This window comes from Phaseolus vulgaris, chromosome 9 (assembly GCF_000499845.2).
Source record: "Phaseolus vulgaris cultivar G19833 chromosome 9, P. vulgaris v2.0, whole genome shotgun sequence".
Lineage (NCBI taxonomy): Eukaryota > Viridiplantae > Streptophyta > Magnoliopsida > Fabales > Fabaceae > Phaseolus > Phaseolus vulgaris.
This window is the reverse complement of record NC_023751.2, coordinates 26,461,109-26,488,103: the sequence shown is the minus strand read 5'-3', so window position 1 is coordinate 26,488,103 and position 26,995 is coordinate 26,461,109. Positions and strand designations below refer to the sequence as shown.

The 26,995-nt window shown below is 32.9% G+C and overlaps 3 protein-coding genes across 3 annotated transcripts; all 3 read left to right on the top strand.

Moving 5' to 3' along the window:
* Positions 1-407: 407 nt before the first annotated feature.
* Positions 408-12,140, top strand: LOC137822347 (transcription factor MYB98-like). Its single transcript, XM_068627231.1, has 9 exons — positions 408-928; positions 1,153-1,279; positions 1,355-1,857; positions 1,954-2,046; positions 6,859-6,953; positions 9,690-9,889; positions 10,108-10,263; positions 10,359-10,430; positions 12,027-12,140. The coding sequence occupies exons 1-9, from the start codon at positions 408-410 to the stop codon at positions 12,138-12,140; spliced, it is 1,881 nt and encodes a 626-aa protein (XP_068483332.1).
* Positions 12,141-19,849: 7,709 nt separating this feature from the next.
* Positions 19,850-20,782, top strand: LOC137822346 (protein FAR1-RELATED SEQUENCE 5-like). Its single transcript, XM_068627229.1, has one exon. The coding sequence runs from the start codon at positions 19,850-19,852 to the stop codon at positions 20,780-20,782; it is 933 nt and encodes a 310-aa protein (XP_068483330.1).
* A 93-nt stretch (positions 20,783-20,875) lies between these two features.
* On the top strand, positions 20,876-22,614 carry LOC137822345 (protein FAR1-RELATED SEQUENCE 6-like). The gene is made up of 3 exons (XM_068627228.1): positions 20,876-22,087; positions 22,187-22,291; positions 22,561-22,614. The coding sequence occupies exons 1-3, from the start codon at positions 20,876-20,878 to the stop codon at positions 22,612-22,614; spliced, it is 1,371 nt and encodes a 456-aa protein (XP_068483329.1).
* The last annotated feature ends 4,381 nt before the right edge of the window (positions 22,615-26,995 follow it).

Below are 26,995 nucleotides of genomic sequence, written 5' to 3'. Positions count from 1 at the left end.
AAAAACCTTTATTACCATGGGTACTAGAAGCCTATCTCCCCTTTTTGGGGCATCTTATTTGTTGCATTGTAACCAATGGTACGTTATATTATATATGTAAAATATAATAAAAAATTAAAGAAATTAAATTATACTAATGGTTTTTCTCACCTCATTTGTGTTGATTTGTAGCTTTCATCTTTATATTCTTCTCTTATTGATGGAGTTTCTAGAAAAAACGACTCAATGTAACTTTGACTACAATAATGGTTAGTAACCGGAAAAAGAAACATAAATGTCTTCATTAATAAAATGGCGGTTACCAAAGTAGTTATGAAAATGAAATATTGATCGAAAATATAATATTAGTCTCTTGTATGAAGGGACATAAAGTGAATTGGTTCTTCTAACTAATATTATCAAAGGACATGAATATTGAGAAATTGGTGAAAGAAAGCTTTGTCTCACAGCTTTTGCAAGAAAGTTGTATGAAAGATATGATTCCTTTGGGAAATCCTTCATCGCATGAACTCTTGCAACAACATTTTCACAATATTGATGAGTTTCAATTCAGTGTGCCCTCATCCAATAATTCAACATTTCATGCTTTGCACAATTTCACCTTTACACCTTCATCACCTGATTTAGATGTATACGAGTGCAAGCCTTTTACTCATGTTATGGACAATTTCCTTTATGGAGATTCTCAAAGGAATATTGAACTAGATATCATGGTTTCAAATCAAAGCTTTTTGCCTTTTACTCCTCAACAAATCAAGCCCTCCAATTTTGCTTTACCAGATGAAGTTTCATGCATATCCCCAATGAATTATTACAAAGGAATTGGTGTTAACAAAAGCCATAGATCCTATCCAACCACTCGAAGAACATACAAAGTTCACAAGAAGTCCAACACAGTCAAGGGGCATTGGACAATAGAAGAAGATGGGTAAAAAACATAATAATTTCATGAAATTTGTCATTTGTGGCCATTTACACCATGCTTTTACATTATTTCGTGGTCACAGTTTCGTTGTGATATACATGACTACAACTGCAGGTTGCAAAAATTGGTCACAAACCCTTTTTAAAACCTTGTCATATTTATACCATATTCTTTGTTTACAATATGGAAATTCTTTTAAAAATATGCATCTGTGTTTGCCCGAACAGATTATTGATTCAACTGGTGGAACAATACGGATTAAGGAAGTGGTCTCATATTGCTAAGATATTGCCTGAAAGAATTGGAAAACAGTGCAGAGAGAGATGGCATAACCATTTAAGGCCTGATATCAAGGTATACCTTTTTTTTATCATATTTTATGTACACACTTTATCTTATGTTTTGAAATTTTGTTGTGCCATTATGAAGAAGGACACATGGAATTGTGAAGAGGATAAAATACTAATCGAAGCTCATGCTAAGATTGGAAACAAATGGGCAGAGATTGCTAAAAGGTTGCCTGGAAGAACTGAGAACTCGATCAAAAACCACTGGAATGCAACCAAGAGAAGGCAATATTCCAAAAGAAAGTGTCGATCCAAGTACCCTAGAGGCACCCTTCTCCAAGAGTATATCAAGAGTTTGAACTTAGACAAGAACCCCCCAAGAGATTATAGGAGAAAATCTTGTGCTAATTATGCTACTCCCATGAATATCAAAACCAGCACAAGCAAAGCCACTGCACCAGCTTTGCCCCAGACAGTTTTTCAATTTTGTGCCACTGAATGCTTGGCACCAAATTCTGATTTCAATGTGGTTCCAGATTTTCTCTTTGGTGAGAATTTGTTTGAAGAAGGATGTTGTATCGATTCTCTTCTAGATGGTGTGTCTTGTGTTCCTCTTGAGAATACCAAAATTTTTGAAGGAAAATTGCAATTTGATGGAATGATGGAGGGAATAAAATATTGTGATTATGGAGGAATAGAGGGTGTTGCAGGTGTTAATATGGATGAGAATGATGTTGAGAGAGATATGGCACTAGAGATGTTGGAGGTTCAAGTTAAGAAGGAGCTAGATTTGGTTGAGATGATCTCTCAGATTAATAATGAAACTTTTTATGTGTAATTATATAGTGCTTTCAATAATATCAACATTGAGTCAAAGAAATAATGATTCTAATGTTACCGTTTTATGAGGTATTGTGGTTTTTTATGGATCCTTGTTGGAGGAGGAAAGTATATTTAATGCTTTGAATTACCATAATTGAGCAAGAGAAAATGAAATTGAATCTTTCATTTCACATTTCTTTATGGATGCAATGTTGATGGAATTACTAAGAAAATGAAATTTTACGAATTTAAACAAAATTAAAAAAGTATGCAAATTGTTATCAAATTTAAACGTGTGATTTTTCTTAGCTGATTGTCTCCAGTTTAAAGTTTAGATGAGTATTCGAATTAAAAGGATATTTAATAGTGAATTCAATAAATTGTGTTCCGTGAACACCTGTAAAAATTAATTTAATTAAATTAACTGATTTTCTTAATCTTTTGTTAAGTGGATATAACATATAAGCATAGGTGGTATGTAGTTTTCTCAAAATTTGATATTTTGTATCTATTAAGTGACACACATAATTATCACCACTTTTTTTTTAAAAAATATCATTGGTCATTTAGTAAGAGGTAAAAATGTCATATTTGAGGATAAAACAATGAAAAGATGAAACTTCATTTTTTTTCACAATGTCATTATTTTAAAATAATTGATATTTCGTGCACTTTAAGTATAAACTTCCGATTCTTTTTATACTTTTATTTATTTTGTCACTATGATTCAAGGATCAAGGGATATCCATTTTTGAATGCTCTAATTTTGATTGCTACCATTAGATCTATACAACAGATTTTAATAAAATCCCTCTAAACGTTTATCATTTTTTTTTAAATAACCTTAATTACTCAGTTACTCAATCGTGAGAACAAAATTACTATGTATAATAATTTCTTTATTTAAACTTTGCATGTTATTAATTATAAAATGGAAAAAGTGATTACTTAAGTGAATAACTCATTAAGAATATGAAATAAGATAATTAGAAACTGGAGTATTCCAATAATAATTCTTGAAAATTTATCAAAAATTGTTCATAAATTTAGTAAAGGGTCATGTATATACAATAATAGAGACACTATTATTTTTTTTTTTACAATGAAATAAAAACACTGAAAAATTAAATGAAATGATATGAGAGAAAAGGTATACATTAAAAAGATAAATTAAAATATATAAAGTACCGTATTTTTATCATAATGGAGGTATTACTATTACTAATACATAATAAAAAGAAACTGAAAGCAGTCAAAGGATGCGTTAATTATGGGTAATTGAGTGATTTAATGTGTTCGATTGTTTCATTTTAGGATTAATTAAGACTTAAAATAAAACCCAACAACCCAAAACTCAATTAAATAAAAACAGGTACGCCAGACATTAATAAGGATGTTAATAAGCTGTAGAAAACATTTGAATGCTAAGTAGTATAAAATATTAATAATAATAATAATAAAGTAATAAAATGTTATTGGGTTAAGTTAATTTAATTTATTCATTCAAAATATTCAGTTGGGTTACTTTGATTTAAACATTCCCTAACGGATTTGGTTAGTTTGAGTAGGTTTTGATTTAAACATTCAAAATATTAAAACCAAAAATGTTTAAATTGGGATATATTTATTCGGCTTTTGCTTCCCTGTACTCTTCAATTTCTACCTAAAAACTTTTGAAAGTTGGTCTTTCTTAGAGTTTTATTTGAAAGACATGAGCTAGTAATATTGTTTAGAAGGAAGGCTAGGCATTTTCAAGTATGGAAGGGTGTTATTTTTTAGTTTTTGGTGGTTCTGAAGATTATAATTTTGGAATTCTCTTTCTGTAAATTTTAACTACTATTATGAATTTATCTTTTCAGAAATTGAATTTTATATTTCGGATTCATTAATCTAGAATGTTGAAAATGGTTGATTTTTCAGTGATTAAAATTTATTTTTGGCAAAAATGGATTAAGACTTTTACACAAAGATATCAAAGGAGGTTGATGTTTGTGCAAGTCTAGATGATGTTTAATATGAAGTACTCTATGTCTTGTAATACATTGGATAATGAATGTATAGCACATGATTGTACGATGCATTTGTAACAAAAGAGGTAAAAGTCAGTTGCCACATCAATATTTACATAATGTGTATTTATGAAACATCTTTGGTTAATTAAATATAAAGTTGTCACATGTCTTTGTAAGTATTCGCTACTCAAATAACCTATTGAAGTAGGAAAAAAAGGTCGCTTATAAATTTGGATTTGTTATTGTTATATTAAGGTCAGATACATCAAATGTGTAACAAGGAATGAAGACTTTGTAATGATGACTTAGAAGTAACAAATAGTGGAAGTAGGAAATGTGAGTATCTTTTTAAATTACTAGGGAAATCAATAAAATTTAGTGAAGAATGGAACATGAAATTACTTTGTGTCTCTCACAATCATGACTTGGAAGATATGATGGAAGGTCATCTATATGCTGATAGATTAACACTTAATGGGAAGTCGGTCAATGCTTGTTAATATGACAAAGAGTGTAGTGAAGCCTAGAAATATTTTCCTAACAATAAATGAGCATAATAAGAAAAATGTAAGGTATGTGTATCGTAAGTTAGACTGAGGTCATAGAACTGATGCAACAATTGATGATGTTACTTGAGTGAGACATGTATATTTATTAGTGTAGATTCAATGAACATATAAATGTGGTCACATATATATTTTGGATACACCCTAATTTAATGAAACTATTGAGTTCCTTTAACATTATGTTAATGATGAATAATACATACAAAACTAAGGTTATGGGTGTTACCTTAATGAGTTTGACCTCCTCTATTGCATTTGTTTTATTGACATGTGAACATGAAAATAATTTTGGGTGATGTGATAGTGATGGTTATTGAGTTGTACGTTCCCAACGCAAAAAAAGAAAAAGAATAAAAGCAACACAAAAGAAGAAAGAAAGAAGAAAAACTAAGTATCGGGGAGAGATAAGTGTGTTCTTATTCTTAATGTTTTTTTGTTTTATTATCATTTCTCAATGATTCTCACAGTTCAATGTAAAGTTTTTTTTTCTTCTATGAATACATACCTACCATTCTTAGAACACGGTTTGCTATTTCTTTTATACTGAATGTCTATACATACAATGCCAACTTTTTATATTGAGTTTATATTGAATGTACACTGACAACTTTTTCTTTTATATTGAATATACATAACAGTGGCGATTTGAATTTAAAATTCCTTTATTAAATTTTTAATATTTTCAAATAATTTACATATAGTTTATTATATAATATTATTTATTATGATTATTTTTTATTCAATATTTAATGGGTATTGTAATTCTGAATAAAGTTACAGGAACTTTGAATTTAATTTTTTATTATTTAATTTTTAACATTTTCAAATAATTCAAATATAATCTATTATATAATTATATAATATTCTGTATTCTTATATAATTTAAATATTTTATTTTATTCTTAAATTACTAACATGAAAATATTTTTTTTATATTTTAAATATTCACTTAAATTTTTATTAAAAGATAATATTTTATAAAGGTAAATTAAACTTTTACTTAAAAAAAATAAATACTAAAGATAATTTATTTTATAATAATTATATTAAAACGAAAAATACAAAATAACCTTAAATAAATAACATAACAATTCAATATTTTTTAAAAATATAAAATATATTATAATTAATCTTTAATTTATTATATGTTTTATTTTTTATATTTATTTAGTAAATTTTTTATTTTAAATTTATTTTTATTATATTAAAGATGATAATACTTTTAATAATAATTATGTTGAAATTAAAATATTAAATAACCTTAAATAGCATAATAATTGAAAATTAATTAAAAATATATAATATATTATATTATAATTAATTTTTTAATTTATTGCATATTTTATTTTTTATATTCATAATTTGATTTCTATGAAATGAATTTATTTGATTTCTATATGTAAGTAAATCTTTTATATTTAATTTATTTTGTAAGATGAATATACTCAATCAAGTTACCCAACAAGAAAATAAAACAAAACCTTTGTGGAGATATGTTTCAAAGTTAAGAAAAATTCCTAGTGGTGGAAATAGTATGATCAAGTGTAGTCTGTGTGATTTTTCATTCAGTGGATCTTAGACTCGAGTAAGAGCTCATTTGTTAAAAATTACAGGGGATGAGTTAGAATTTGTCCGAATGTGACTCCGTCAAAACTTATTGAGTTTAAAAAATTAGGCAATGAAGCATCATTGAAAATAGAAATTTAAAAAAGAAAAAGGTTCCTCTACCACTTGTATCTGATGAAGGAAATCAGACAAACAATGATCTTAACCCAAAACTCGAAGGTTCTTTACAAGCTACTTTCAATATTCAAGCGAGAAATACTCTTGATTGTGAAGTTGCGAGGATGTTTTATTCTTCTGGACTACCATTTCATTTAGTAAGAAGTCCTTATTATAGGAGTGCATTTTCTTGTGCAACTAATACTTCTAATCTTAGTGGATATGTGCTGCCAACATATAATAAACTGAGAGGTCCTTTACTTTCAAATGAAAAAAAGTCATGTAGAAAACCTTCTCCAACCTATATAAAAAAATGAAAGAAAGACATAAGTTGAACATTCATCGTTTTCTGCGGTAGTAAACTTAATATTGATTGATCGTTGGACTAAGAGTAGCATATCTCTCCATTGTCTTGCTCATTCTTTAAATCCAAGGTAATACAATATAGTTAAATTATTTTATAATTATATTTTATTGAGTACATAATATTATGTTAATTTATGTTTATATGTTTTTTTATATAGATATTATAGCCATGAATGGTTAAATGAAGATTCACAAAGACTTGCCCCACATCAAGATAAGGAACTTTCTCAGGAAAGGATGAAATGTTTAGGAGGTACTTTGATGATGTGGATGTAAGGAGATAGGTAAATGTAGAGTTTGCAAACTTTTCAGATAGAAGAGAAGATGTTGCCGATGTTGACTCTTTAAGGGATAGAGGTAAAATGTGTTAACAAGGTGCTTTGATGCCTTCAAATCTGAGTAGAAGACTTGAAGAACTTGTTGTGTTTGTGTGTGTTGATTGGTAGCTTTTGAATTGTTAGTTCACACCTTGTATTGATCCAAGATCACTTGACTCTTTATCTCTTTTAAAAGAAGTGCTTTCTTAAAAGTTTGAAATTTTAGTAAGTTGTTTTTCAAATCAATATGTTGAAAAATTGTTACTCAAAGGTCTTGAGTTTATAACAAGTTTTTTAACCAGTTGATTTGTCAAAACAACTGATTGTTTGCCAGTAGTTTTCACAAGGTTTTGAAAATGCTTTTGTCTTTATTTTCAAACTGAACAACCGGTTATTTCGATAAAACAACTGACTGTTTTATATGAAATCCTCAACAGAAAAGTTATTTCAATCAGTTGTTTTGTAAAACAATTAGTTGCTTTTCTAACAAAACTATGTTAAGAGTTCCAAACTGTTTTTAAATATTTCCAATTGCTTTTGATTTATGATCTAACAGATTTAACCACTTCTTTGAGTCTATATAAAGACTGTTTGATGGTCTTTTTGAGAACCTAAGAAAGAGAGCTTATTAAAATCGTTTTCAAGAGAATCAATAGTTTTTGGATCATAGCTTGTGTGTGAAATAGGAACTAGGCCTTCTCTCCATTTGTACTACTGCTTTGTAAAGCCCAAATGTATTTTATTTCCTTGTTTTGAATACTATAAATTTGTGTAATCTGTGTAAAGAAGTTTCAGAATGGGTTTCTGAAAACTGTGGTGTTGCCAAGGAGTGTTGTGTGTTCTTGAGGGGTTCAAGATCAACACTCTTAGTGTGTGTTTTGTAATCTATATTTGAATGCATAGTGAATTCTCAGTGGTTAGCTGAGGACAGGATGTAGCTTTTGGTTAAGAGTGAACCAATATAAATATCTTTGTGTGAATCTCTTTATCCCTACTCTTATTCCCTGCTTTGTAAATTGTTCTTTGTTTTTCTGGTATAAACAATCAGTTGTTTCAAGAAAACAACATGTTGATTTTCTATAAAGAACTATAAAATTGAAATTTTATTCGGTTGAACAAAAATCAATTGGTTGATTTTTCATAAATTTATTCTAACAAAATGGATGCAAAATCATGGTGGATTGTTCGTGGAGCTCATGCACCAACACTTCAAAAGATAGCTCTTAAACTACTTGGACAACCATGTTCTTCTTCTTATTGTGAGAGGAATTGGAGTACCTACTCCTCTATACATTCTTTAAGAAGAAATAAGATGACAATTAAAAGGGTACAAGATTTAGTATTTGTCCATAGTCTTCTTTCAAGAAACTCCTCAAATTACAAAGAGGAAACTAAATTATGGGATAATGCAGGAGATGACTTTTCATTGGATGACAATAAAATTCTTAATATTGCTAACTTATCTCTTGATGAACCAAAATTAGAAGTTGTATTTTTTTAATGAAGATGAACAAATGTAAAAGTCAAACATTATGGTTTAAATAAGTACATCTTTTTTAAACTATTTTTTATAAACATTTCTCTTGATTTTTTTCATATAACAAAATATATTACTACATTTTAATATATATATATATATATATATTCGTGTTTCGTGTCCTATAATTTTCAATTTAGTCATATATTTGTGTTTATATCTGTGTTCGTGTCATATTCGTGTATGTGCTTCATAGAGTAGTCTTCATTGTGTCATGTGTGAATTTGTAGAAGAATCAATAAACCACTTATTTTGCATCTCTAATTTTGATGTAAAAATATGGAATATGTGTGATAAATGGGTGAGAATTAGTATATGGTTCTTCATGATGAAATAGGATATGAAAACTATGTGGATGGTAGTGATTAGAAATATTTATCAACAAAGGAATTCAATAATCTTAAATTGGGCAAAACAAGAAGAAATATTTTGCATTGCACAACTAAACTAAATGCCAGAAGTTGGGAATCACAACAGCTATATACAACATTGATGAAACATGAACAAACGGAAGAAACAAAAACAGGACATGCACAATATTTTGAGTAGAGGCATTCGGGCCACTATACCATTCAACATATTTTAAAACAGAGCTGTGCAATTTCAATATGTTCTACAAATAGAAAATGTATTAATTCTGTTTAAGGAGGGAGACTGATTTAAGATAAATATTTTTTATAAGAGTTGAATATTCCTGAAATATTCTGTTTTATTTCTTCTATTTTGTGATGATAAAAAATGATTTTATTTTGTATTACTTTAGTTATCTATAAGAGACATGTTGTGTAATATAATGTTAATCAAAAATTTGTATTTTTAATTAAGGAATTATCACAATTCCAGTAGCTCTATTCTAGGCCATTTTATATAACAACAATTTGTGGTTTTACACATTTATCTTTCTTATTTATCATCTTCTACTTTAACTATTTCTACTGTGTAGTGTTTGTTTAATGGGAACCGATATTTTGACACCCAATTAAGTGTTGTGCCAGATTACGCCTGCTGATGTGGATAAAAATATAATAAAGTATTATGTGGGGCCAGTATTGTTGAGGTGGCAAAGTTTTAAAATTTAGGGTTCTGTAGTAAAAGATTAGGTTTTAGAAAGGCAAAATCAGCCCCATTTTCTCAGTGCGATTTGGAGTGCGATTTGGAGTGGTAGCGATTCTCATTCCGATTCCGGTGAAGTCTACGATCAACACGATTTGTAGTGCGATATCGGTACCGCATTATATTGGATTTCGTTTTTGTTTGGATATTTCTGAAATTGCGATTCTGATTCTGGTAACGTGTGCGATTCTGATTCCGGTAACGTCTGTGATTCTGATTCCGGTGAGCTCTTTGATTTGGCATCTATTTTCATATAATTTTTCGTCAAGTTTTCATTGGTTTCGTTTTGATTTTTTAGGACTTAGCGTTTTTTGATTTCGTTTATTTGTTGGATGTTGGGCTTTTGGAGTGTTGGACACTGGGGTTTATTGGTGTTTTGATTTTCTATATGTTGAATGACCTTTGTATTGGTTTGGATTTGACTTTTTAGGGTTTCCTAGCAATTGGTGAAGGAGGGAACTGCAGTGTTTGTTAACTCGTATGCGAGAGAGGGTTTTCCTTACAAACCCCGGGAGGTTAAGACTTTGGTCATAAAGGCGTTGGTGTCTGAAGCTGCAGCTGCATCTCAAGCCAATGAGTTCTTGTTGGCTAACCAGGCTTGCTTCTAAAACGTAATCCTATCCTAACTTAATATTTAAAATATATGCTTCTGGATTTTTGCTTCTTTTTCTTAACTTAACTTAACATATAGCTTCTTCCATGTACAGTTTATGCAGCATGTGATGCACCTATAGAGACTGGAATTCGTCAAAGCATGTTCCTGGTAATCTACACTAGTTAGTTTGTCTCTTGGTTTATTTCTACATTTTAATTCTATTAATAGTAATTAATTGTCATCCTTGTCTGTTTGGTGCCAATATGTCGTTCTGTAACAGATAGTTATTGTATTATATTGGATCCGACCAAAGATGAAGAAGAGGTTAGTAGAATCAATTTTGGTTAAAATGTTATTTTATTTTCATCTAATTTCTTGGGAGTTTAGTTAGCTGAGTAAATTTGGTCTACATTTGACTCATTTGCATTCTACATTCGTTGTGAAAAATATTTGAAAATATCATTAAACCTTTGTTGCCCCAATTTAGTTATTGGTGTCTTGAAAAGCCTTACGTCATTGATGTTACAAGCCTTTGTTAGAGTGAAGATTCCACCATGTACCTTTTTAAATTAGTTTTAAATTATTCTGTTCTTTGGTTCTTAAATTGTAAATGTGTTGAAATAGTTATTTAGTTTTAAAATTTGCAACTATGTTGAAATTGCTATTTGGTTCCTAAATTTGCAATGGATGGGTGTGTGAGACACTAATGTAAGAAACAACTATAGGGCATTATTCTTTTATGTTAGTTATTGATGAAATTGTGGGACAATATTGTTTTATGTTCTCTCTAAATCCCTTTGTAGTTGCTAATGATGTGCCGCCACCTGGTGATGGAAAAGGCTTGGTTAATTGAAAATCTGATTGCTCCCATTTGTAAGTGTATGTTGCCCTGTTTGATGAGCTGAAGAGAAGTGCCAATTGATGCCACTTTTGTGATCATACTGCTTAGTAATTGCTTGGAATTAAATTGTAGTTTATAGTAATTCTGATCCTTAACTCTTCTTCCAATATTTAAAATTGATTACATGCATTTTGTAATGTCCTCCAGACAATCTTTTTCAAATAATTTCTTACTAGTGAGATTCAAATAGAGATATGATTCCCCTTTGTATGGAGAAAATTTTATTAGAAGTGTATGTTGGTTTGGTTCTGAACAGGAAACATTCACACAAATTATTTTTTGTTAATTTTAAATCAACGAAGATTAAATAGGTTTGGGGTATCATATATATATATATATATATATATATATAGCTTTATATTATTGTTTTAATTTTTTTAACACTGGGACTTCAACTGTGTCTATTTTACATTATTGACAAAAATATCAAAAGTGAGAGAATATGAACAACGTCATATTTACCCAGCAAGATAAAAATATAGTATAAGACCACAACTGAAATAAGTACGAGTAAGCTGTTGGTAGTCCTTGAGATTATTTAGGTTGAGCAATTTAATCCCTATGATTTCAAAAGCCTTGTATTATTAGACACTGTAATTATGCTTCATTGCCCAATCCTCATGGGCCTTTCTTTGAAGGACCACCACTGCCACCAAAAAATATTCAAAACTGTTTGCATAGACCTAAATCTGCATGTAGAATAAAAAACTTATTTATTAATAGAACTGCACATATATTTAAGAATTGAGGTATTAATAGAACTGCACAACAATTCATGTTGCTCTAAATTTACTGAATGTTCTATTATTGAAGCATAAGCATACTGATGTTATAAGAGTGTATGTTGGTTTCGTTCTCAACAGGAAACATTCACAAAATTGTTTGAGGATATAATGTCAATTAGCGGATGTTCAGATGAGGAGGTTCTTACGATTGATCGTCATCCTGAGGGTCAAGCTAAGGTTTATTTGAAATGATGTTTTTTTGTTTTTAAGTAGACATGACAATTACATTTATTTATCTTTAATTTTAATTATTATAGTGTATTTGTATTTGATTTTGATATACAGGTGTTTAGGCATAATTGCAGGTCAAAGCGTTTGGCTGTTGTGAATATGGTTATAACTTTGCAACAAAAGAGTATTATACAGTCCACTCCATTTGGATGGCTTTTGTTTGTTCGTGAGGACATCAAATTGAGCCATGGACTTTTAAGTAAGTTATGTAGTTCTTGGGTGGAGAGGAAGCAAATTTTTTCAATTCAGTATCAATTTGTGTCGTTTAGTTTGGTAGATGTGTGTTTAGGTGTAGGTCTTAGATTAGGTGGTAGAAAAATTGATTTAAGGAAAAGTAGTATTATATCTCACATAAGGAGTTTTTTTGAAGAAGGTCATGTAACTGTGGAAATGATATATTCTGTTATTTTGAAACTTGGGAATGATATTTCCTCAGAGGACTTTTGTAAGTTGTATGTCTTGTTAGGTTTTTCGGAGTTTATTCTCCCTACTAGATTGGGTTTAGTTCATGATGGGTTGTTTAACCTTGTTGATGATTTAGACAAACTTGATATGTATAATTGGGGGGGTTTAGTGTATGAGATTTTGGTTGATAGTTTGTGTTCAGCTTCAAAATGGATTACGCGGGGAAATATGTCGTATATCCATGTGGATGGTTGCGTTTACCTCTTGCAGGTAAAATGAAACATTTTTGTTATTGGTAAATGTTTGTAATAATTGTGCATCTGTGTTGACCTTTTAATAAATTCCTTTTTTGTATTCATTGTTCAGATATGGGCGATGGAACATTTGTTCTCTTATAAGCGTCAAGTACCTACTAGTGGGAATAAATATCCCCGTATCATGCATTGGATGAATGTTAGAGTTGGTGACCATGAACTTGAACGTGGTCTGCGTAAGAATGAGGTATGTTTTTTTTTTTGTAATTTGTATTATCTTAATGTTGTTTTGAATGTAGATAATTATTTTTGGAATTATATATGTCAACAAACAGGTTGTTGTTAAGTTATGTGCTTCCAATGAAGAACTTTGCAGTAAATTTGTTGAAGAAGCTTTTGACCAAATTAATATGATTCTAGCGTAGACTTGCCTAACACTAGAGAGATGATAATATAGTTGTGGTCAGATGACCCCAAGTCGTCTCCCAACGAATCCAATAGTAATTTCAGTGAATAGAATTCAAAACCTATCTGCTAACAATGAAAATTAGCAATAATGGTAAAGAAACAGGGGTTACGATCGTTTAGCAAGAAAATATAAATGATGATTTGAATCAGTAAAGAATGCAGATTGACTCCCAAGTTCTTCCACCAATGAATTCTTCACGGGCTCTCTAAAGATTATTCTTTTCTCAATCCTCAGCAGAGCTAAACTAGATTGAACATGCGCCAAACCTAATTCAACTGAAGCTCACCAGTAAAGCATGCGTCTACCGATTTAATCAATACCCACTTTGTTCCATGCGTATACTCCATGGGAATGCTTATCTCCTCTCTCTTGAATCATGCGCCCAAGAAATTAATTAGAACAATACGAACTAACTAAGAAACCAAAGTTTAAGATAAGGAAGACTCTCAATCATGCGTTCAAGTACAACCTCTCACAAAAACTAGTTTTCCAGGAGATTAGACAATAAAAACAACTGCTATAGAGAATTAAAAATAGAAACTTTTATTGATCAAAACCTCAGAACTCAATGGGGAATCACAAAGGAATCAACCAAAAGGTTTAGCTTTCCATGCGGAGGCAAAAGAATTACAAATAAGAAAAGAAAATAAGAAAACCCTATGAAGCTCTCTCTTTTTCTCCTTGATGCTTGTGTCCTTTTATAGGCTTTTATGCTCCAAGGATCTTGAGAGAATATTGTAGTTTATATTTTGTTAACCGTTTCCAAGTTTCCATCTTTCCAGAATTCCTGTATTTTGCAAAAGATTTGCTTCCAATTCTGTTTCTGAGATATTGTAGATTTTATTTTCTCTTTCTTCTCCTCAAAATTTGTTTTCTGTTTTGGTTCAAGAAGCAACTTGGACTTTTGCATATTTGGCCCATTCACAAAGGTAGATGCTTCCTCCGGATAATTTACTCTAAAAACACAAAATTAACAATAATAATAGTTAAGGCCCAAATAAACCCAATTATAAGAATATTAATTAAAACAATGGATTTATTTATTATTATAGTCCAATAATCTATGAATAAGGCTAGTGAGTGTGAATAAATATATGCTCATCAATGAGGTATGTTTTTTTTTTTGTAATTTGTATTATCTTAATGTTGTTTTGAATGTAGATAATTATTTTTGGAATTATATATGTCAACAAACAGGTTGTTGTTGAGTTATGTGCTTCCAATGAAGAACTTTGCAATAAATTTGTTGAAGAAGCTTTTGACCAAATTGGGTGTCGAATTACGAAGAAGAAACCAACAAAGGATGAAGTCCGTGCAATGAGGGTGAAAGTTCTTCAACTGATGCGGAAATCTGAGGAGCAGGAATTATTAATCACAAGTATGGAGAAAGAGGTTAATGACATAGTTGAGTTAATTGCAAGGAGAAATTGTCTTCGTCGTTATACTCAGTCAGAAGTAGTTGAAGTTGAACCTCTTGCAATGGATTGCACATACTTGAAAAAGGCAGAAAGCAGTCATGAAGATGTAGATGAAGTAGAACCAAAGAATTCAACAGTCATGAAGATGTACATGAAGATAAACAATTACATGTAGATGAAGTCCAACCAAATGAAGAAGTCAACATGTTTCCTAAAATGAACGGTGAGCCGAGGAAACGTTTCAAGAGTGTTGTTTTGAAAACACCTTGGACCACATATTCAAGGAGGAAGCCAAAAAAACCTAAAAAATGATGCTTCATTAATGGATATGTTTTTAGGTGCTTTTTGTTTTTAAGTTAGTGGATGTATGCTTTGCTGACATTGTTGAAACCATTGTAATTTGTAGTATTGCACCAATAATGATGTGATTCCACTAGCCATATAGAGAATGATTCTTGACATTCTTAGGAATCACCTTGAGCTGGACATTATAGAGGCACTTTTCTTAGAGTTGGATCATTGTTCTAAGACAAGAACTCACCAAAAACTAGTACCAAATCCCAAACTCATTTGGATGCTCCACATATTGTCAAATTGAATCAACAGTAAAATTGAAAGGACCAAACAGAATTGAATTAGCAAACATATGAACCGAACAAAAGTGTAATTAAAAGACAAGAACATAGGTGCTGGAAAAAAATAGAAAAGCCGAACCAAACAACTCAAGAACACAAGACAACATGAACAATTGAAAGAGAAGGAAGGAAGGAGAAGAGAGTGCTCATGAAGATGGAAGAAAGTTGGATGATCTCGCCACTAGAAGTGTGGAATGCTCCTAGATGAGAGTGATGCCGCCACTTGAGGACTCCAATGATCCATCAAGATAAGACTAGAGAAGAAGGCTCCAAAAGCTCTCCAAAGTTCACTCAAAATTTGAGTAGAGTTTTCTTAGATTAATTCCAATCTGAATTTTACAAAGGAAGCACCTCTATTTATAGCTTAAGGTGCTGAAAAATAGGTGGGAAATTTCAAATAAACTCATTTGAAATTCCCACCAAAAACAAGTCACATGGGAGGTGTGACCTTTTTCTACTATGACACCTCCCAAAAACTACACCTACACCACTCTCCTAAGTCACATGGGTAATGTGACTTTATTTTACATTTTCACACTCCTTTATTTAATAACCACACCTCCTAAAACTATACAAGAGTATTTCAAAGCTTGGCCTTGCCCCTCATGGGATGGACTTGGGCTCTTTGGGCTTTGGCCTTCTTGGGCTTGGGCTTGGGCTTTGGGCTTGGGCCTCATCTTTATTTTATGTCTTCTTTTAATTTTGAGAAGACTAGAAGGAAGAACTTCAAATGTGAGGGTGGATGTCCTCTTCCTCCATTAATAAAAGCCTCCTTTATTTGATTCTCATCAAATAATTTTGTTCAGGAGTAATTATTGTGGAAACTCTGAATGTGTAAGTGGATTAATTTTGTTTTTCATTAACAGTATTGTTATTGATTAATTTTGTAGTATTGTTTTTATTAATGAACTTTGTACTGAATGGTGAAAAACCCAAAAACTGATGATTCATTAATGGATATGTTTTTAGGTGCTTTCCGTATTTAAGTTAGTGGATGTATGCTTTACTAACATTGTTGAAACCATTGTAATTTTGTTATTCATTAACAGTATTGTTATTGATTAATTTTGTACTATTGTTTTTATTAATGAACTTTGTACTTAATGGTGACAATTATATTGTGAACCCTGTTTGCATCCAAAAAATCCAAAACTAATCACTCAGTTGCAGGATTAAGTGACTGTGAAAAAAGTACAACATAGGTCCTCAGTTAAAATAAAAGGGGTCTCCACTTACATCAAAACACCAGAATTTGAGGTAGTCTTTCACCAATAAATGGCCTGAACCTCCAAAGAGGTCCCTGGACTCCCATCTCAACCCTCTTTGCAGCCAAAAAATCCAAAACTAATCACTCAGTTGCAGGATTAAGTGACTGTGCAAAAAGTACAACATAGGTCCCCAGTTAAAATAAAAGGGGTCCCTACTTACATCAAAACACCAGAATTTGAGGTAGTGTATCACCAATGAATGGCCTGAACCTCCAATGAGGTCCTTGGACTCCCATCTCAACCCTCTTTGCAGACAAAAAATCCAAAACTAATCACTCAGTTGCAGGATTAAGTGACTGTGCAAAAAGTACAACATAGGTTCCCAGTTAAAATAAAAGGGGTCCCCACTTACATCAAAACACCAGAATTTGAGGTAGTCTATCACCAATGAATGGCCTGAACCTCCAATGAGGTCCCTGGACTCCCATCTCAACCCTCTTTGCAGACAAAAAATCCAAAACTAATCACCCAGTTGCAGGATTAAATTACTGTGCAAAAAGTACAACATAGGTCCCTAGTTAAAATGAAAGGGGTCCCCACTTACATAAAAACACCAAAAAAACTGAGATGTTAATAATCGTCATTTAACATTATTTGACGTCACATACAAGTTCGAGCTACATAATATTCAAGATTGTCTAATTCCTTATTTTTTGATGGCCTTGAATAATTACTCCATCTTTTCTGCATCTGAAAATTGATTGGGAAGTCAAATGTTAGACAATATACATGGGCAACTTTCATTATAGTTTTTAAAGTGTTGTTCATTTCTTGTATTGTACCTAGAGTCGTGGGTGGAAGTCTTACTGCTGGATGACAAGCACGAACTAAGTCGTCACTGAGTGGACACATGTCAGAATTGAAAACCTACATGAATGACAATTTAATTTCAAGCATGTAATGTAATGTAAAGAAGACGATTATTATTTTAACCTGCACAGTTGTATTATATTTATGTTGTTTGACTACATACCTTGACAATGTTGTTAAGAGTGATATTAAGGTAGAAGTTCCTTCGATTTGGAGTGAAAATGCCCACCTAAAAAACACACAAAAATACTTGTATGAATGACATACATATGGAATTGTAAAAGAAAAGTTTGTTTTTCGTGCGTTAATACATTCTTTAAGACTAAGACAGAGCCAACTTCAATTAGAGAACCAAATTCTTCATTCTTTAAAACCTTCCCATGAACACTTGCACTTGCAGTCCCCGTCGGATCTTGTAAAGCAAGAAATTTAATATACAACTTCTTTTGCAAAATGTAAGAAAGACTACATAATAGGTATATTACCTTAATTGTTATTAACATGTCTCCTAGACCATTGTGCTTGCATGATGTGATTAGACAACTTAAGAGTGGGAAAACATCTAATTCTTTCAAACTTCCCAGGAATGATCTCTGTTCAGAACCACGTCCTTCAATTTCTCCTTCGCAATAAAATGAAAACATCATTAGACATAAACTTTTGTTGTTCCATTCTAAAAAACGTGATTGAGTATTATTACCCTGGAATTGAAGGAATTTTTCTGCCCATTTCCATTGGTTGGATGTAAAATCACGGTCATAAGTTTGTTGACCTATACGGTTTATAAATTCTTGAGTGTTTACTGGCTGCTTAAAGTTCCGATTAAGAATCATGGCTTGCACATTACCAGCTGGTCCCGGAATAACATTGGTAGTAGAGTTGCAACGTCGTACATAACTACCAATGTCATTGTCGTCGATATCAAGCCCTTCCCATGACTCCATTTGGAATGGATGTATAGTTCAACAAATTCATCCTATCGCATGCCATATATAGATGAACGTTGGGCACATGTTATTGAAGGAAGGAAAAGGGACGAAAAAGCAAATGTATTGTCTAATTAATAACATATCATAAATGGAAGAATAATTTGTTTTTTTAAATGTTTTTTAAGGTGAGGTGCAGTTTAGGTGTGGTGCAGTTTAGGTGAGGTGCCATATAAAGATGAACGTTGGGCACATGTTCACGTTTCAAGCAAGGAAAAAGAAAATGTCTTGTCTAATTAATAACATAGCATAAATGCAACAATAATTTGTTTTTTTAAATATTTTTTAAGGTAAGGTGCAGTTTAGGTGTGGTGCAATTTAGGTGAGTGCCATATAAAGATGAACGTTGGGCACATGTTCACGTTTCAAGCAAGGAAAAAGCAAATGTCTTGTCTAATTAATAACATAGCATAAATGCAACAATAATTTTATTTAAAATATCTTTTAAGGTGAGGTGCAGTACAGTACTCTTCTTAAAATGGCAATAAATGCTGAATTTGCCATGAATGTTACGTGCAAGGATAGTTTTGCTCCTACTTTAACTTTACTTTTTTGCAGGTGGGGTTCATTCCTCAATGGCACAAATGCTGATTTTTCCATTCACACATTAAAGAGAAAGTGTGTGCCCTTCCTTAAAGTCCAACACCCCGTCCAGCACCCCGTCCAGCACTGTCAGCATTCATTGATAGCAACAATTCTTCTTCATTGTGCTTCATTGCATTAACTACAAATTCAAGAGTAGATAACGTTCACCACTGTCAGCATTCATTGATAGCAACAGTTCTTCTTCATTGTTGTTCACTGCATTAACTACAAATTCAAGAGCAGATAACATCCAGCATTGTCAGCATTCATTGATAGGAACAGTTCTTCTTCATTGTTCTTCATTGCATTAACTACAAATTCAAGAGCAGATAACGTCCACCACTGTCAGCATTCATTGATAGCAACAGTTCTTCTTCATTGTTGTTCACTGCATTAACTACAAATTCAAGAGCAAATAACGTCCAGCACTGTCAGCATTCATTGATAGGAACAGTTCTTCTTCATTGTTCTTCATTGCATTAACTACAAATTCAAGAGCAGATAACGTCCAACACTGTCAGCATTCATTGATAGCAACAGTTCTTCTTCATTATTCTTCATTGCATTAACTACACATTCAAGTTAGCAGATAACCATTGAAGGTTCTGTTGGTGAAGGTACTCTTGCATTCAATACATAGCTTATTTGTAACTTTGTGCAAATTGTTAAATAATGCATAAAACTAGTCATAGTTCTTTAATAATGTAGTAGATTTATTTTTTTCATTGTTTGAAATGTTTAAGTTAATTTATAAATTAAACAAAATTGTATACATATGAATTCATGTTTTTTGTCAATGTCAGTTAAGCTAAGCATTGTACACACAACAGGTTTAAGGTAATGGCAGATTTGTCACTTGATGACATTCCGTTCTTTGAAGAATCTCAGCATTCGAATCATTTAGCTGAGAATGATTATGTGGCAAATATACTTCCTGATACAGATTCTCAGATCAATATTGATGAGTCCGTTCCAAATGTAGTTGATGAATCAGCTCCTACAGTTGGAATGTGTTTTGACACTGCAGATGCCGTGAAAAGTTATTACCGACAATATGGCATTAAAAAGGGTTTTGCAATTAGAACTCGAAGTTCGAAAAAAGGACCTGACAAGGAATTAAGGTACTACATCTTGGTATGTGCTAGGGTTGGAAATTACATGTCTGCGATTCCACCAGAATTAAGCACTCACCTTACTCAGACGGTTGAATGTCCGGCTCGTATAACTGTTGGAATAAAAGAAGTCAAGTGGTATATTATGTCGGTACACGAGGAACACTCACATCAATTGAGCCCGACGAATTCTAGATTGTTTCACGGTAATAGGAAAATATCTTTGCAGACAAAAAGAGTGTTGGATATTAATGACGATGCTGGGGTTCGTATAAATAAGACTTTTAGGTCTTTTGTGTTTGCTGCTGGTGGTTACGAGAATCTCGACTTTGTTGAACGAGATGTGCGTAATTATGTTGCCCAAAGTAGGAGATCATTGGGGAAGGAAGGTGATGGAAAAGCTCTCTTAAATCATTTCTGTCGCATGAGGGAATTGAATCCACAATTTTATTTTGACATTCATTTGGGCGATGATAACCGCATACGACATGTATTTTGGGCTGATGCTAGAAGCAGGGCAGCATGTGATAGTTTTGGAGACATTTTATGTTTCGATACCACATACCTAACAAATAAGTATGATATGCCGTTTGCACCTTTTGTTGGTGTAAATCATCACGGTCAATCAATATTGTTGGGATGTGGACTCCTATCTTCTTAGGACACTAATGCTTTTGTGTGGCTTTTTCAAAGTTGGTTGCGTTGCATGTCAAACAGACGCCCTGTAGGCATTGTGAGCGATCAATGCAGGGCAATGAAAATTACAGTTGAAGTTGTGTTCCCAAATGCACGTCATAGGTGGTGTATTTGGCACATTATGAAAAAAATACCAGAAAAACTTCAAGGATATAGTCAGTACAAGGAAATGAAACGTGGAATGAAGACAGTAGTCTATGAGTCCACAAGTGTTGATGATTTCTTGTCTTCGTGGGCAAATTTGATAAATATGTTTAACTTAAGTACAAACGATTGGCTTAGTACATTATTTGAAGAACGACATCGTTGGGTTCCTTGTTATCTAAAATCATTTTTTTGGGCCGGAATGTCAACAACGCAAAGAAGTGAAAGCATGAATGCTTTTTTTGACGGGTACATTAATTCAAGCACAAGTCTCCAACAATTTGTGCAACAGTATGAGAACGCTCTGCAACATAAGGCCGAATTAGAGTGTGAAGCGGATTTTGCTTCTCTTAACACCATAATTCCCTGCACATCTCTATCAGGCATTGAAAGACAGTTCCAATCGGAATACACACATGCAAAATTGAATGAGGTGCAAGGGGAGTTTAGAGGAAAAATGAATTGTGCTGTTACTAATGCCTATATTGAGGGTGATGCATGTCGTTTCACTGTTGTAGAGGAGTCTTTCCAAAATGGTAAACCTGAACACCGCAATGTAGTAGTTCTTTTTGACCGTGAACAACTACATGTATGTTGCACTTGCTTATTATTTGAATTTAGGGGAATTTTGTGTCGGCACTGCCTTGTTGTCCTTGCTCAAGAAAAAGTGACAAAAGTCCCAAAAAAGTATGTATTGGAAAGGTGGAGTAAAAATCTAAGGCGAAAGCACACGTACATAAGATCATCCTTTGGCACAAAAGACAAGGATCCACAAGTTAAAAGGTATGATGGATTGTGCAAGAAGTTTTATGACATAGCTGAACATGCCAGCGGGGAAATTAATACAATAGAAATCTTGCATAAAGAACTTGACAAATTTGTGTTGGAATATGGTCAACGAAGACATGATCAAGATAGGACAAAGCATAACATTTGTGGAGGTCCTGAACAACCAACACCAAATACTCCTACCACAACAATCAACATCAACGGTGATATCCGTAGCCCTATACTTGTGAAAAGAAAGGGTCGGCCGCGATCAACACGACAAAAATCCAGGTGTGAAAAGGCTTCGAGAAGAAAAAATACATGTACTAGACGTCAACTTCCTAGTCAGCCAATTACGGTTAGTAAAACTATTTCTTTTCATTACCTTTTCATTATTTTGTTTACTTTGATATGTCAAATGTAAATATTATATCTAATTCAAAACTAAATGCCTTAGGGAATTGAGGAAGGAAGTTATGTGGGAGGTGTTCAAGCAAATCTGCCTGATCAAACTGAAGGGAACATGAATACATTCAATGGGATGACTAATGCAATTGCAGGGGTACGTGTCTATTGTATTTGTTGTTGTACTTCTTCACTATTTTTCACGTTTGGAACTTCTTGTTTTGTTTAATTACTACGAAATAAAGTGTAGGTGTCAAGTACGGGGTCTGTTGGCTTCCTTTCATTGTTGAACTCAGTCCAAACTAATTTACCAATATCTCAAGAATGAAATGCATCAGAGTTGTTTAGGTTTGTGACCTTAAACCCAACAAATGTTCTATAGATATCAATTTGTTCATGTAAGTTAAATTCATTATTTGGTTGCAGGTTGTAATGAAGGATCCACAAAACTTTTTGCACACAAGGAAGTGTTTTATATGACATAGAAGAGAACCTTTATCATTTTTGGTGCATCACAACTCCTCACTATTTTAACATCATACATGAGATAAATTCCTATATGTATTGATAATATTTGTTGTACTGCAATGTTAAGTTACAAATCAATTTCATATCTTCTTTGTTTGAATAGATGGTTATATAAAAACCATTCTTGCACCATTTGGTTGTACCTTGGGTATTGAACAAAATGATAACCATGATGTCTTCAAAATACAATCATTTTAAATTTGTTCCATTCAATTTCGTTGAATTGAATGACAATTAGGTTGGTCATAAAATTATTGTAATCCCCTCCCATGCATGCATGCAGTTGCAGTGAGAAAAAGCAACATGAAAACCATAACCATGCAAAAGTAATTCATGGGTCCCCACTTACAGTATAAGAGTTTCTATGACCACCACATCATGGTAAAACCCACCCAATTAACATCCATACACTGCAAGTATGTCTCACTTACACACAACATTCAATTCCATTTACAGGAATCCAAACAAATATTTGAAAACAATGACCAAGCAGAAAGTCATTCATGGGTCCCCACTTATTAACACATGGGTCCCCACATACAGTAAAAGGGTTCCAATAACCACCACATCACGGTAAAACCCACCCAATTAACATCCAGACACTGCAAGTATGTCTCACTTACACACAACATTCACTTCCATTTACAGGAATCCAAAAAAATATTTGAAAACAATGACCAAGCAGAATGTAATTCATGGGTCCCCACTTATTAACACATGGGTCCCCACTTACAGTATAAGGGTTTCTATGACCACCACATCAAGGTAAAACCCACCCAATTAACATTCATACACTGCAACTATGTCTCACTTACACACAACATTCACTTCCATTTACAGGAATCCAAAAAAATATTTGAAAACAATGACCATGCAGAAAGTTATTCTTGGGTCCCCACTTATTAACACATGGGTCCCCACTTACAGTATAAGGGTTTCTATGACCACCACATCACGGTAAAATCCACAAAATTAACATTCATACACTGCAACTATGTCTCTCTTACACACAATATTCACTTCCATTTACAGGAATCCAAAAAAATATTTGAAAACAATGACCAAGCAGAAAGTCATTCATGGGTCCCCACTTATTAACACATGGGTCCCCACTTACAGTACAAGGGTTCGAATGACCACCACATCATGGTAAAACTCACCCAATTAACATTCATACACTGCAAGTATGTCTCACTTACACACAACATTCACTTCCATTTACAGGAATTCAAAAAAATATTTGAAACCAATGACCATGCACAAAGTTATTCTTGGGTCCCCACTTACAGTACAAGGGTTCCAATGACCACCACATCACGGTAAAACCCACCCAATTAACATCCATACACTACAAGTATGTCTCACTTACACACAACATTCACTTCCATTTACCGGAATTCAAAAAATATTCGAAAACAATGACCATGCACAAAGTTATTCTTGGGTCCCAATTATTAACACATGGGTCCCCACTTACAGTACAAGGTTTCCAATGACCACCACATCACGGTAAAATCCACCCAATTAACATCCATACACTGCAAGTATGTCTCACATACACACAACAGTCACTTCCATTTACAGGAATCCAAAAAAATATTTGAAAACCATGATCATGCAAAAAGTTATTCTTGGGTCCCCACTTATTAACACATGGGTCCCCACTTACAGTATAAAGGTTTCTATGACCACCACATCACGGTAAAATCCACCCAATTAACATTCATACACTACAACTATGTCTCTCTTACACACAACATTCACTTCCATTTACAGGAATCCAAAAAAATATTTGAAAACAATGACCAAGCAGAAAGTCATTCATGGGTCCCCACTTATTAACACATGGGTCCCAACTTACAGTACAAGGGTTCCAATGACCACCACATCATGGTAAAACCCACCCAATTAACATTCATACACTGCAAGTATGTCTCACTTACACACAACATTCACTTCCATTTACAGGAATTCAAAAAAATATTGGAAAACAATGACCATCCAGAAAGTAATTCTTGGGTCCCCACTTATTAACACATCGGTCCCCACTTACAGTATAAGGGTTCCTATGACCACCACATCACGGTAAAACCCACCCAATTAACAATCATACACTGCAATTATGTCTCACTTACACACAACATTCACTTCCATTTACAGGAATTCAAAAAAATATTTGAAAACAATGACCATGCACAAAGTTATTCTTGGGTCCCCACTTATTAACACATGGGTCCCCACTTACAATACAAGGGTTCCAATGACCACCACATCACGGTAAAACCCACCCAATTAACATCCATACACTGGAAGTATGTCTCACTTACACACAACATTCACTTCCATTTACATGAATCCAAAAAAATATTTGAAAACAATGACCATGCACAAAGTTATTCTTGGGTCTCTCCACTTATTAACACATGGGTCCCCACTTACAGTACAAGGGTTTCTATGACCACCACATCACGGTAAAACCCACCCAATTAACATTCATACACTGCAATTATGTCTCACTTACACACAACATTCACTTCCATTTACAGGAATCCAAAAAAATATTTGAAAACAATGACCAAGCATAATGTAATTCATGGGTCCCCACTTATTAACACATGGGTCCCCACTTACAGTACAAGGGTTCCAACGACCACCACATCGCGGTAAAACCCACCCAATTAACATTCATACACTGCAACTATGTCTCACTTACACACAACATTCACTTCAATTTACAGGAATTCAAAAAAATATTTGAAAACAATGACCATGCACAAAGTTATTCTTGGGTCCCCACTTACAGTACAAGGGTTCCAATGACCACCACATCACGGTAAAACCCACCCAATTAACATCCATACACTGCAAGTATGTCTCACTTACACATAACATTCACTTCCATTTACAGGAATTCAAAAAAATATTTGAAAAGAATGACCAAGCACAAAGTTATTCTTGGGTCCCAATTATTAACACATGGGTCCCCACTTACAGTACAAGGGTTCCAATGACCACCACATCACGGTAAAATCCACCCAATTAACATCCATACACTGCAAGTATGTCTCACTTACACACAACAGTCACTTCCATTTACAGGAATTCAAAAAAATATTTGAAAACAATGACCATGCACAAAGTTATTCTTGGGTCCCAATTATTAACACATGGGTCCCCACTTACAGTACAAGGGTTCCAATGACCACCACATCACGGTAAAATCCACCCAATTAACATTCATACACTGCAAGTATGTCTCACTTACACACAACAGTCACTTCCATTTACATGAATCCAAAAAAATATTTGAAAACAATGACCATGCAGAAAGTTATTTTTGGGTCTCCACTTATTAACACATGGGTCCCCACTTACAGTATAAGGGTTTCTATGACCACCACATCACGGTAAAACCCACCCAATTAACATTCATACACTGCAACTATGTCTCACTTACACACAATATTCACTTCCATTTACAGGAATCCAAAAAAAATATTTGAAAACAATGACCAAGCAGAAAGTAATTCATGGGTCCCCACTTATTAACACATGGGTCCCCACTTACACTATAAGGGTTCCAATGACCACCATATCATGTTAAAACCCACCCAATTAACATTCATACCATCCAACTATGTCTAAACTACACACAACTATCGCTTCCAGTTCTTGGAATCCAAAAACAAAATTTAAGACAATGACCATGCAGAAAGTAATGCATGGGTCCCCACTAATTAACACATGGGTCCCCACTTTCACTACCAGGGTTCCAATGAACACCACATCATGCTAAAACACACCCAAATAAGATTCATACCATCCAACTATTGTCAACTACACACAACATTCAATTCCAAATACAAGAATCTGAAAAATAAAATGAAGACAATCAGCATGCAAAAAGTTATTAATGGTTCCCCACTTATTAACGCATTGATCCCCACTTACACTATAAGGGTACCAATGAGATAGAAATTTAATATACTGACTTCGTTTCTGGGTGTGTGCGACAATTCCTCTTGTCGGCTGAAACATAAAATATTTGCAGTATTCTAGACAACAAATACATACTCAAGGGTAAAAAACTAAATATAATATGTACACCAAATGATGATACCTATTTGCTGTTAACAAAATGTCCAAAAAAGAATAACCTTAGAGGAGGCTTTTGGAATTACAAGTACTTTTATGAACACATGATTCTCCAACTTACCAAATGTGTTAGGACTTGTAAGATTTTCATGAAATTTCACACATCAGGACTTAGGCCATGAACCCACGTTAATTTCTAAGATACATTTGTTGCTTCTCAGTATATCAATTTCGAACG

What these genes read in the sequence shown, in the direction of transcription:
- LOC137822347 (XM_068627231.1), top strand. Translation starts at nt 408, where the DNA reads ATGAATATTGAGAAATTGGTGAAAGAAAGCTTTGTCTCACAGCTTTTG. An exon ending in TGGACAATAGAAGAAGATGG is followed by an intron (nt 929 to 1,152) that starts GTAAAAAACATA and finishes TTGCCCGAACAG; the next exon opens with ATTATTGATTCAACTGGTGG. An exon ending in CGTCTGTGATTCTGATTCCG is followed by an intron (nt 9,890 to 10,107) that starts GTGAGCTCTTTG and finishes AGGGTTTCCTAG; the next exon opens with CAATTGGTGAAGGAGGGAAC.
- LOC137822345 (XM_068627228.1), top strand. Translation starts at nt 20,876, where the DNA reads ATGAAAATTACAGTTGAAGTTGTGTTCCCAAATGCACGTCATAGGTGG. An exon ending in TTCCTAGTCAGCCAATTACG is followed by an intron (nt 22,088 to 22,186) that starts GTTAGTAAAACT and finishes TAAATGCCTTAG; the next exon opens with GGAATTGAGGAAGGAAGTTA. An exon ending in TGACTAATGCAATTGCAGGG is followed by an intron (nt 22,292 to 22,560) that starts GTACGTGTCTAT and finishes ATTTGGTTGCAG; the next exon opens with GTTGTAATGAAGGATCCACA.
- LOC137822346 (XM_068627229.1), top strand. Translation starts at nt 19,850, where the DNA reads ATGGCAGATTTGTCACTTGATGACATTCCGTTCTTTGAAGAATCTCAG.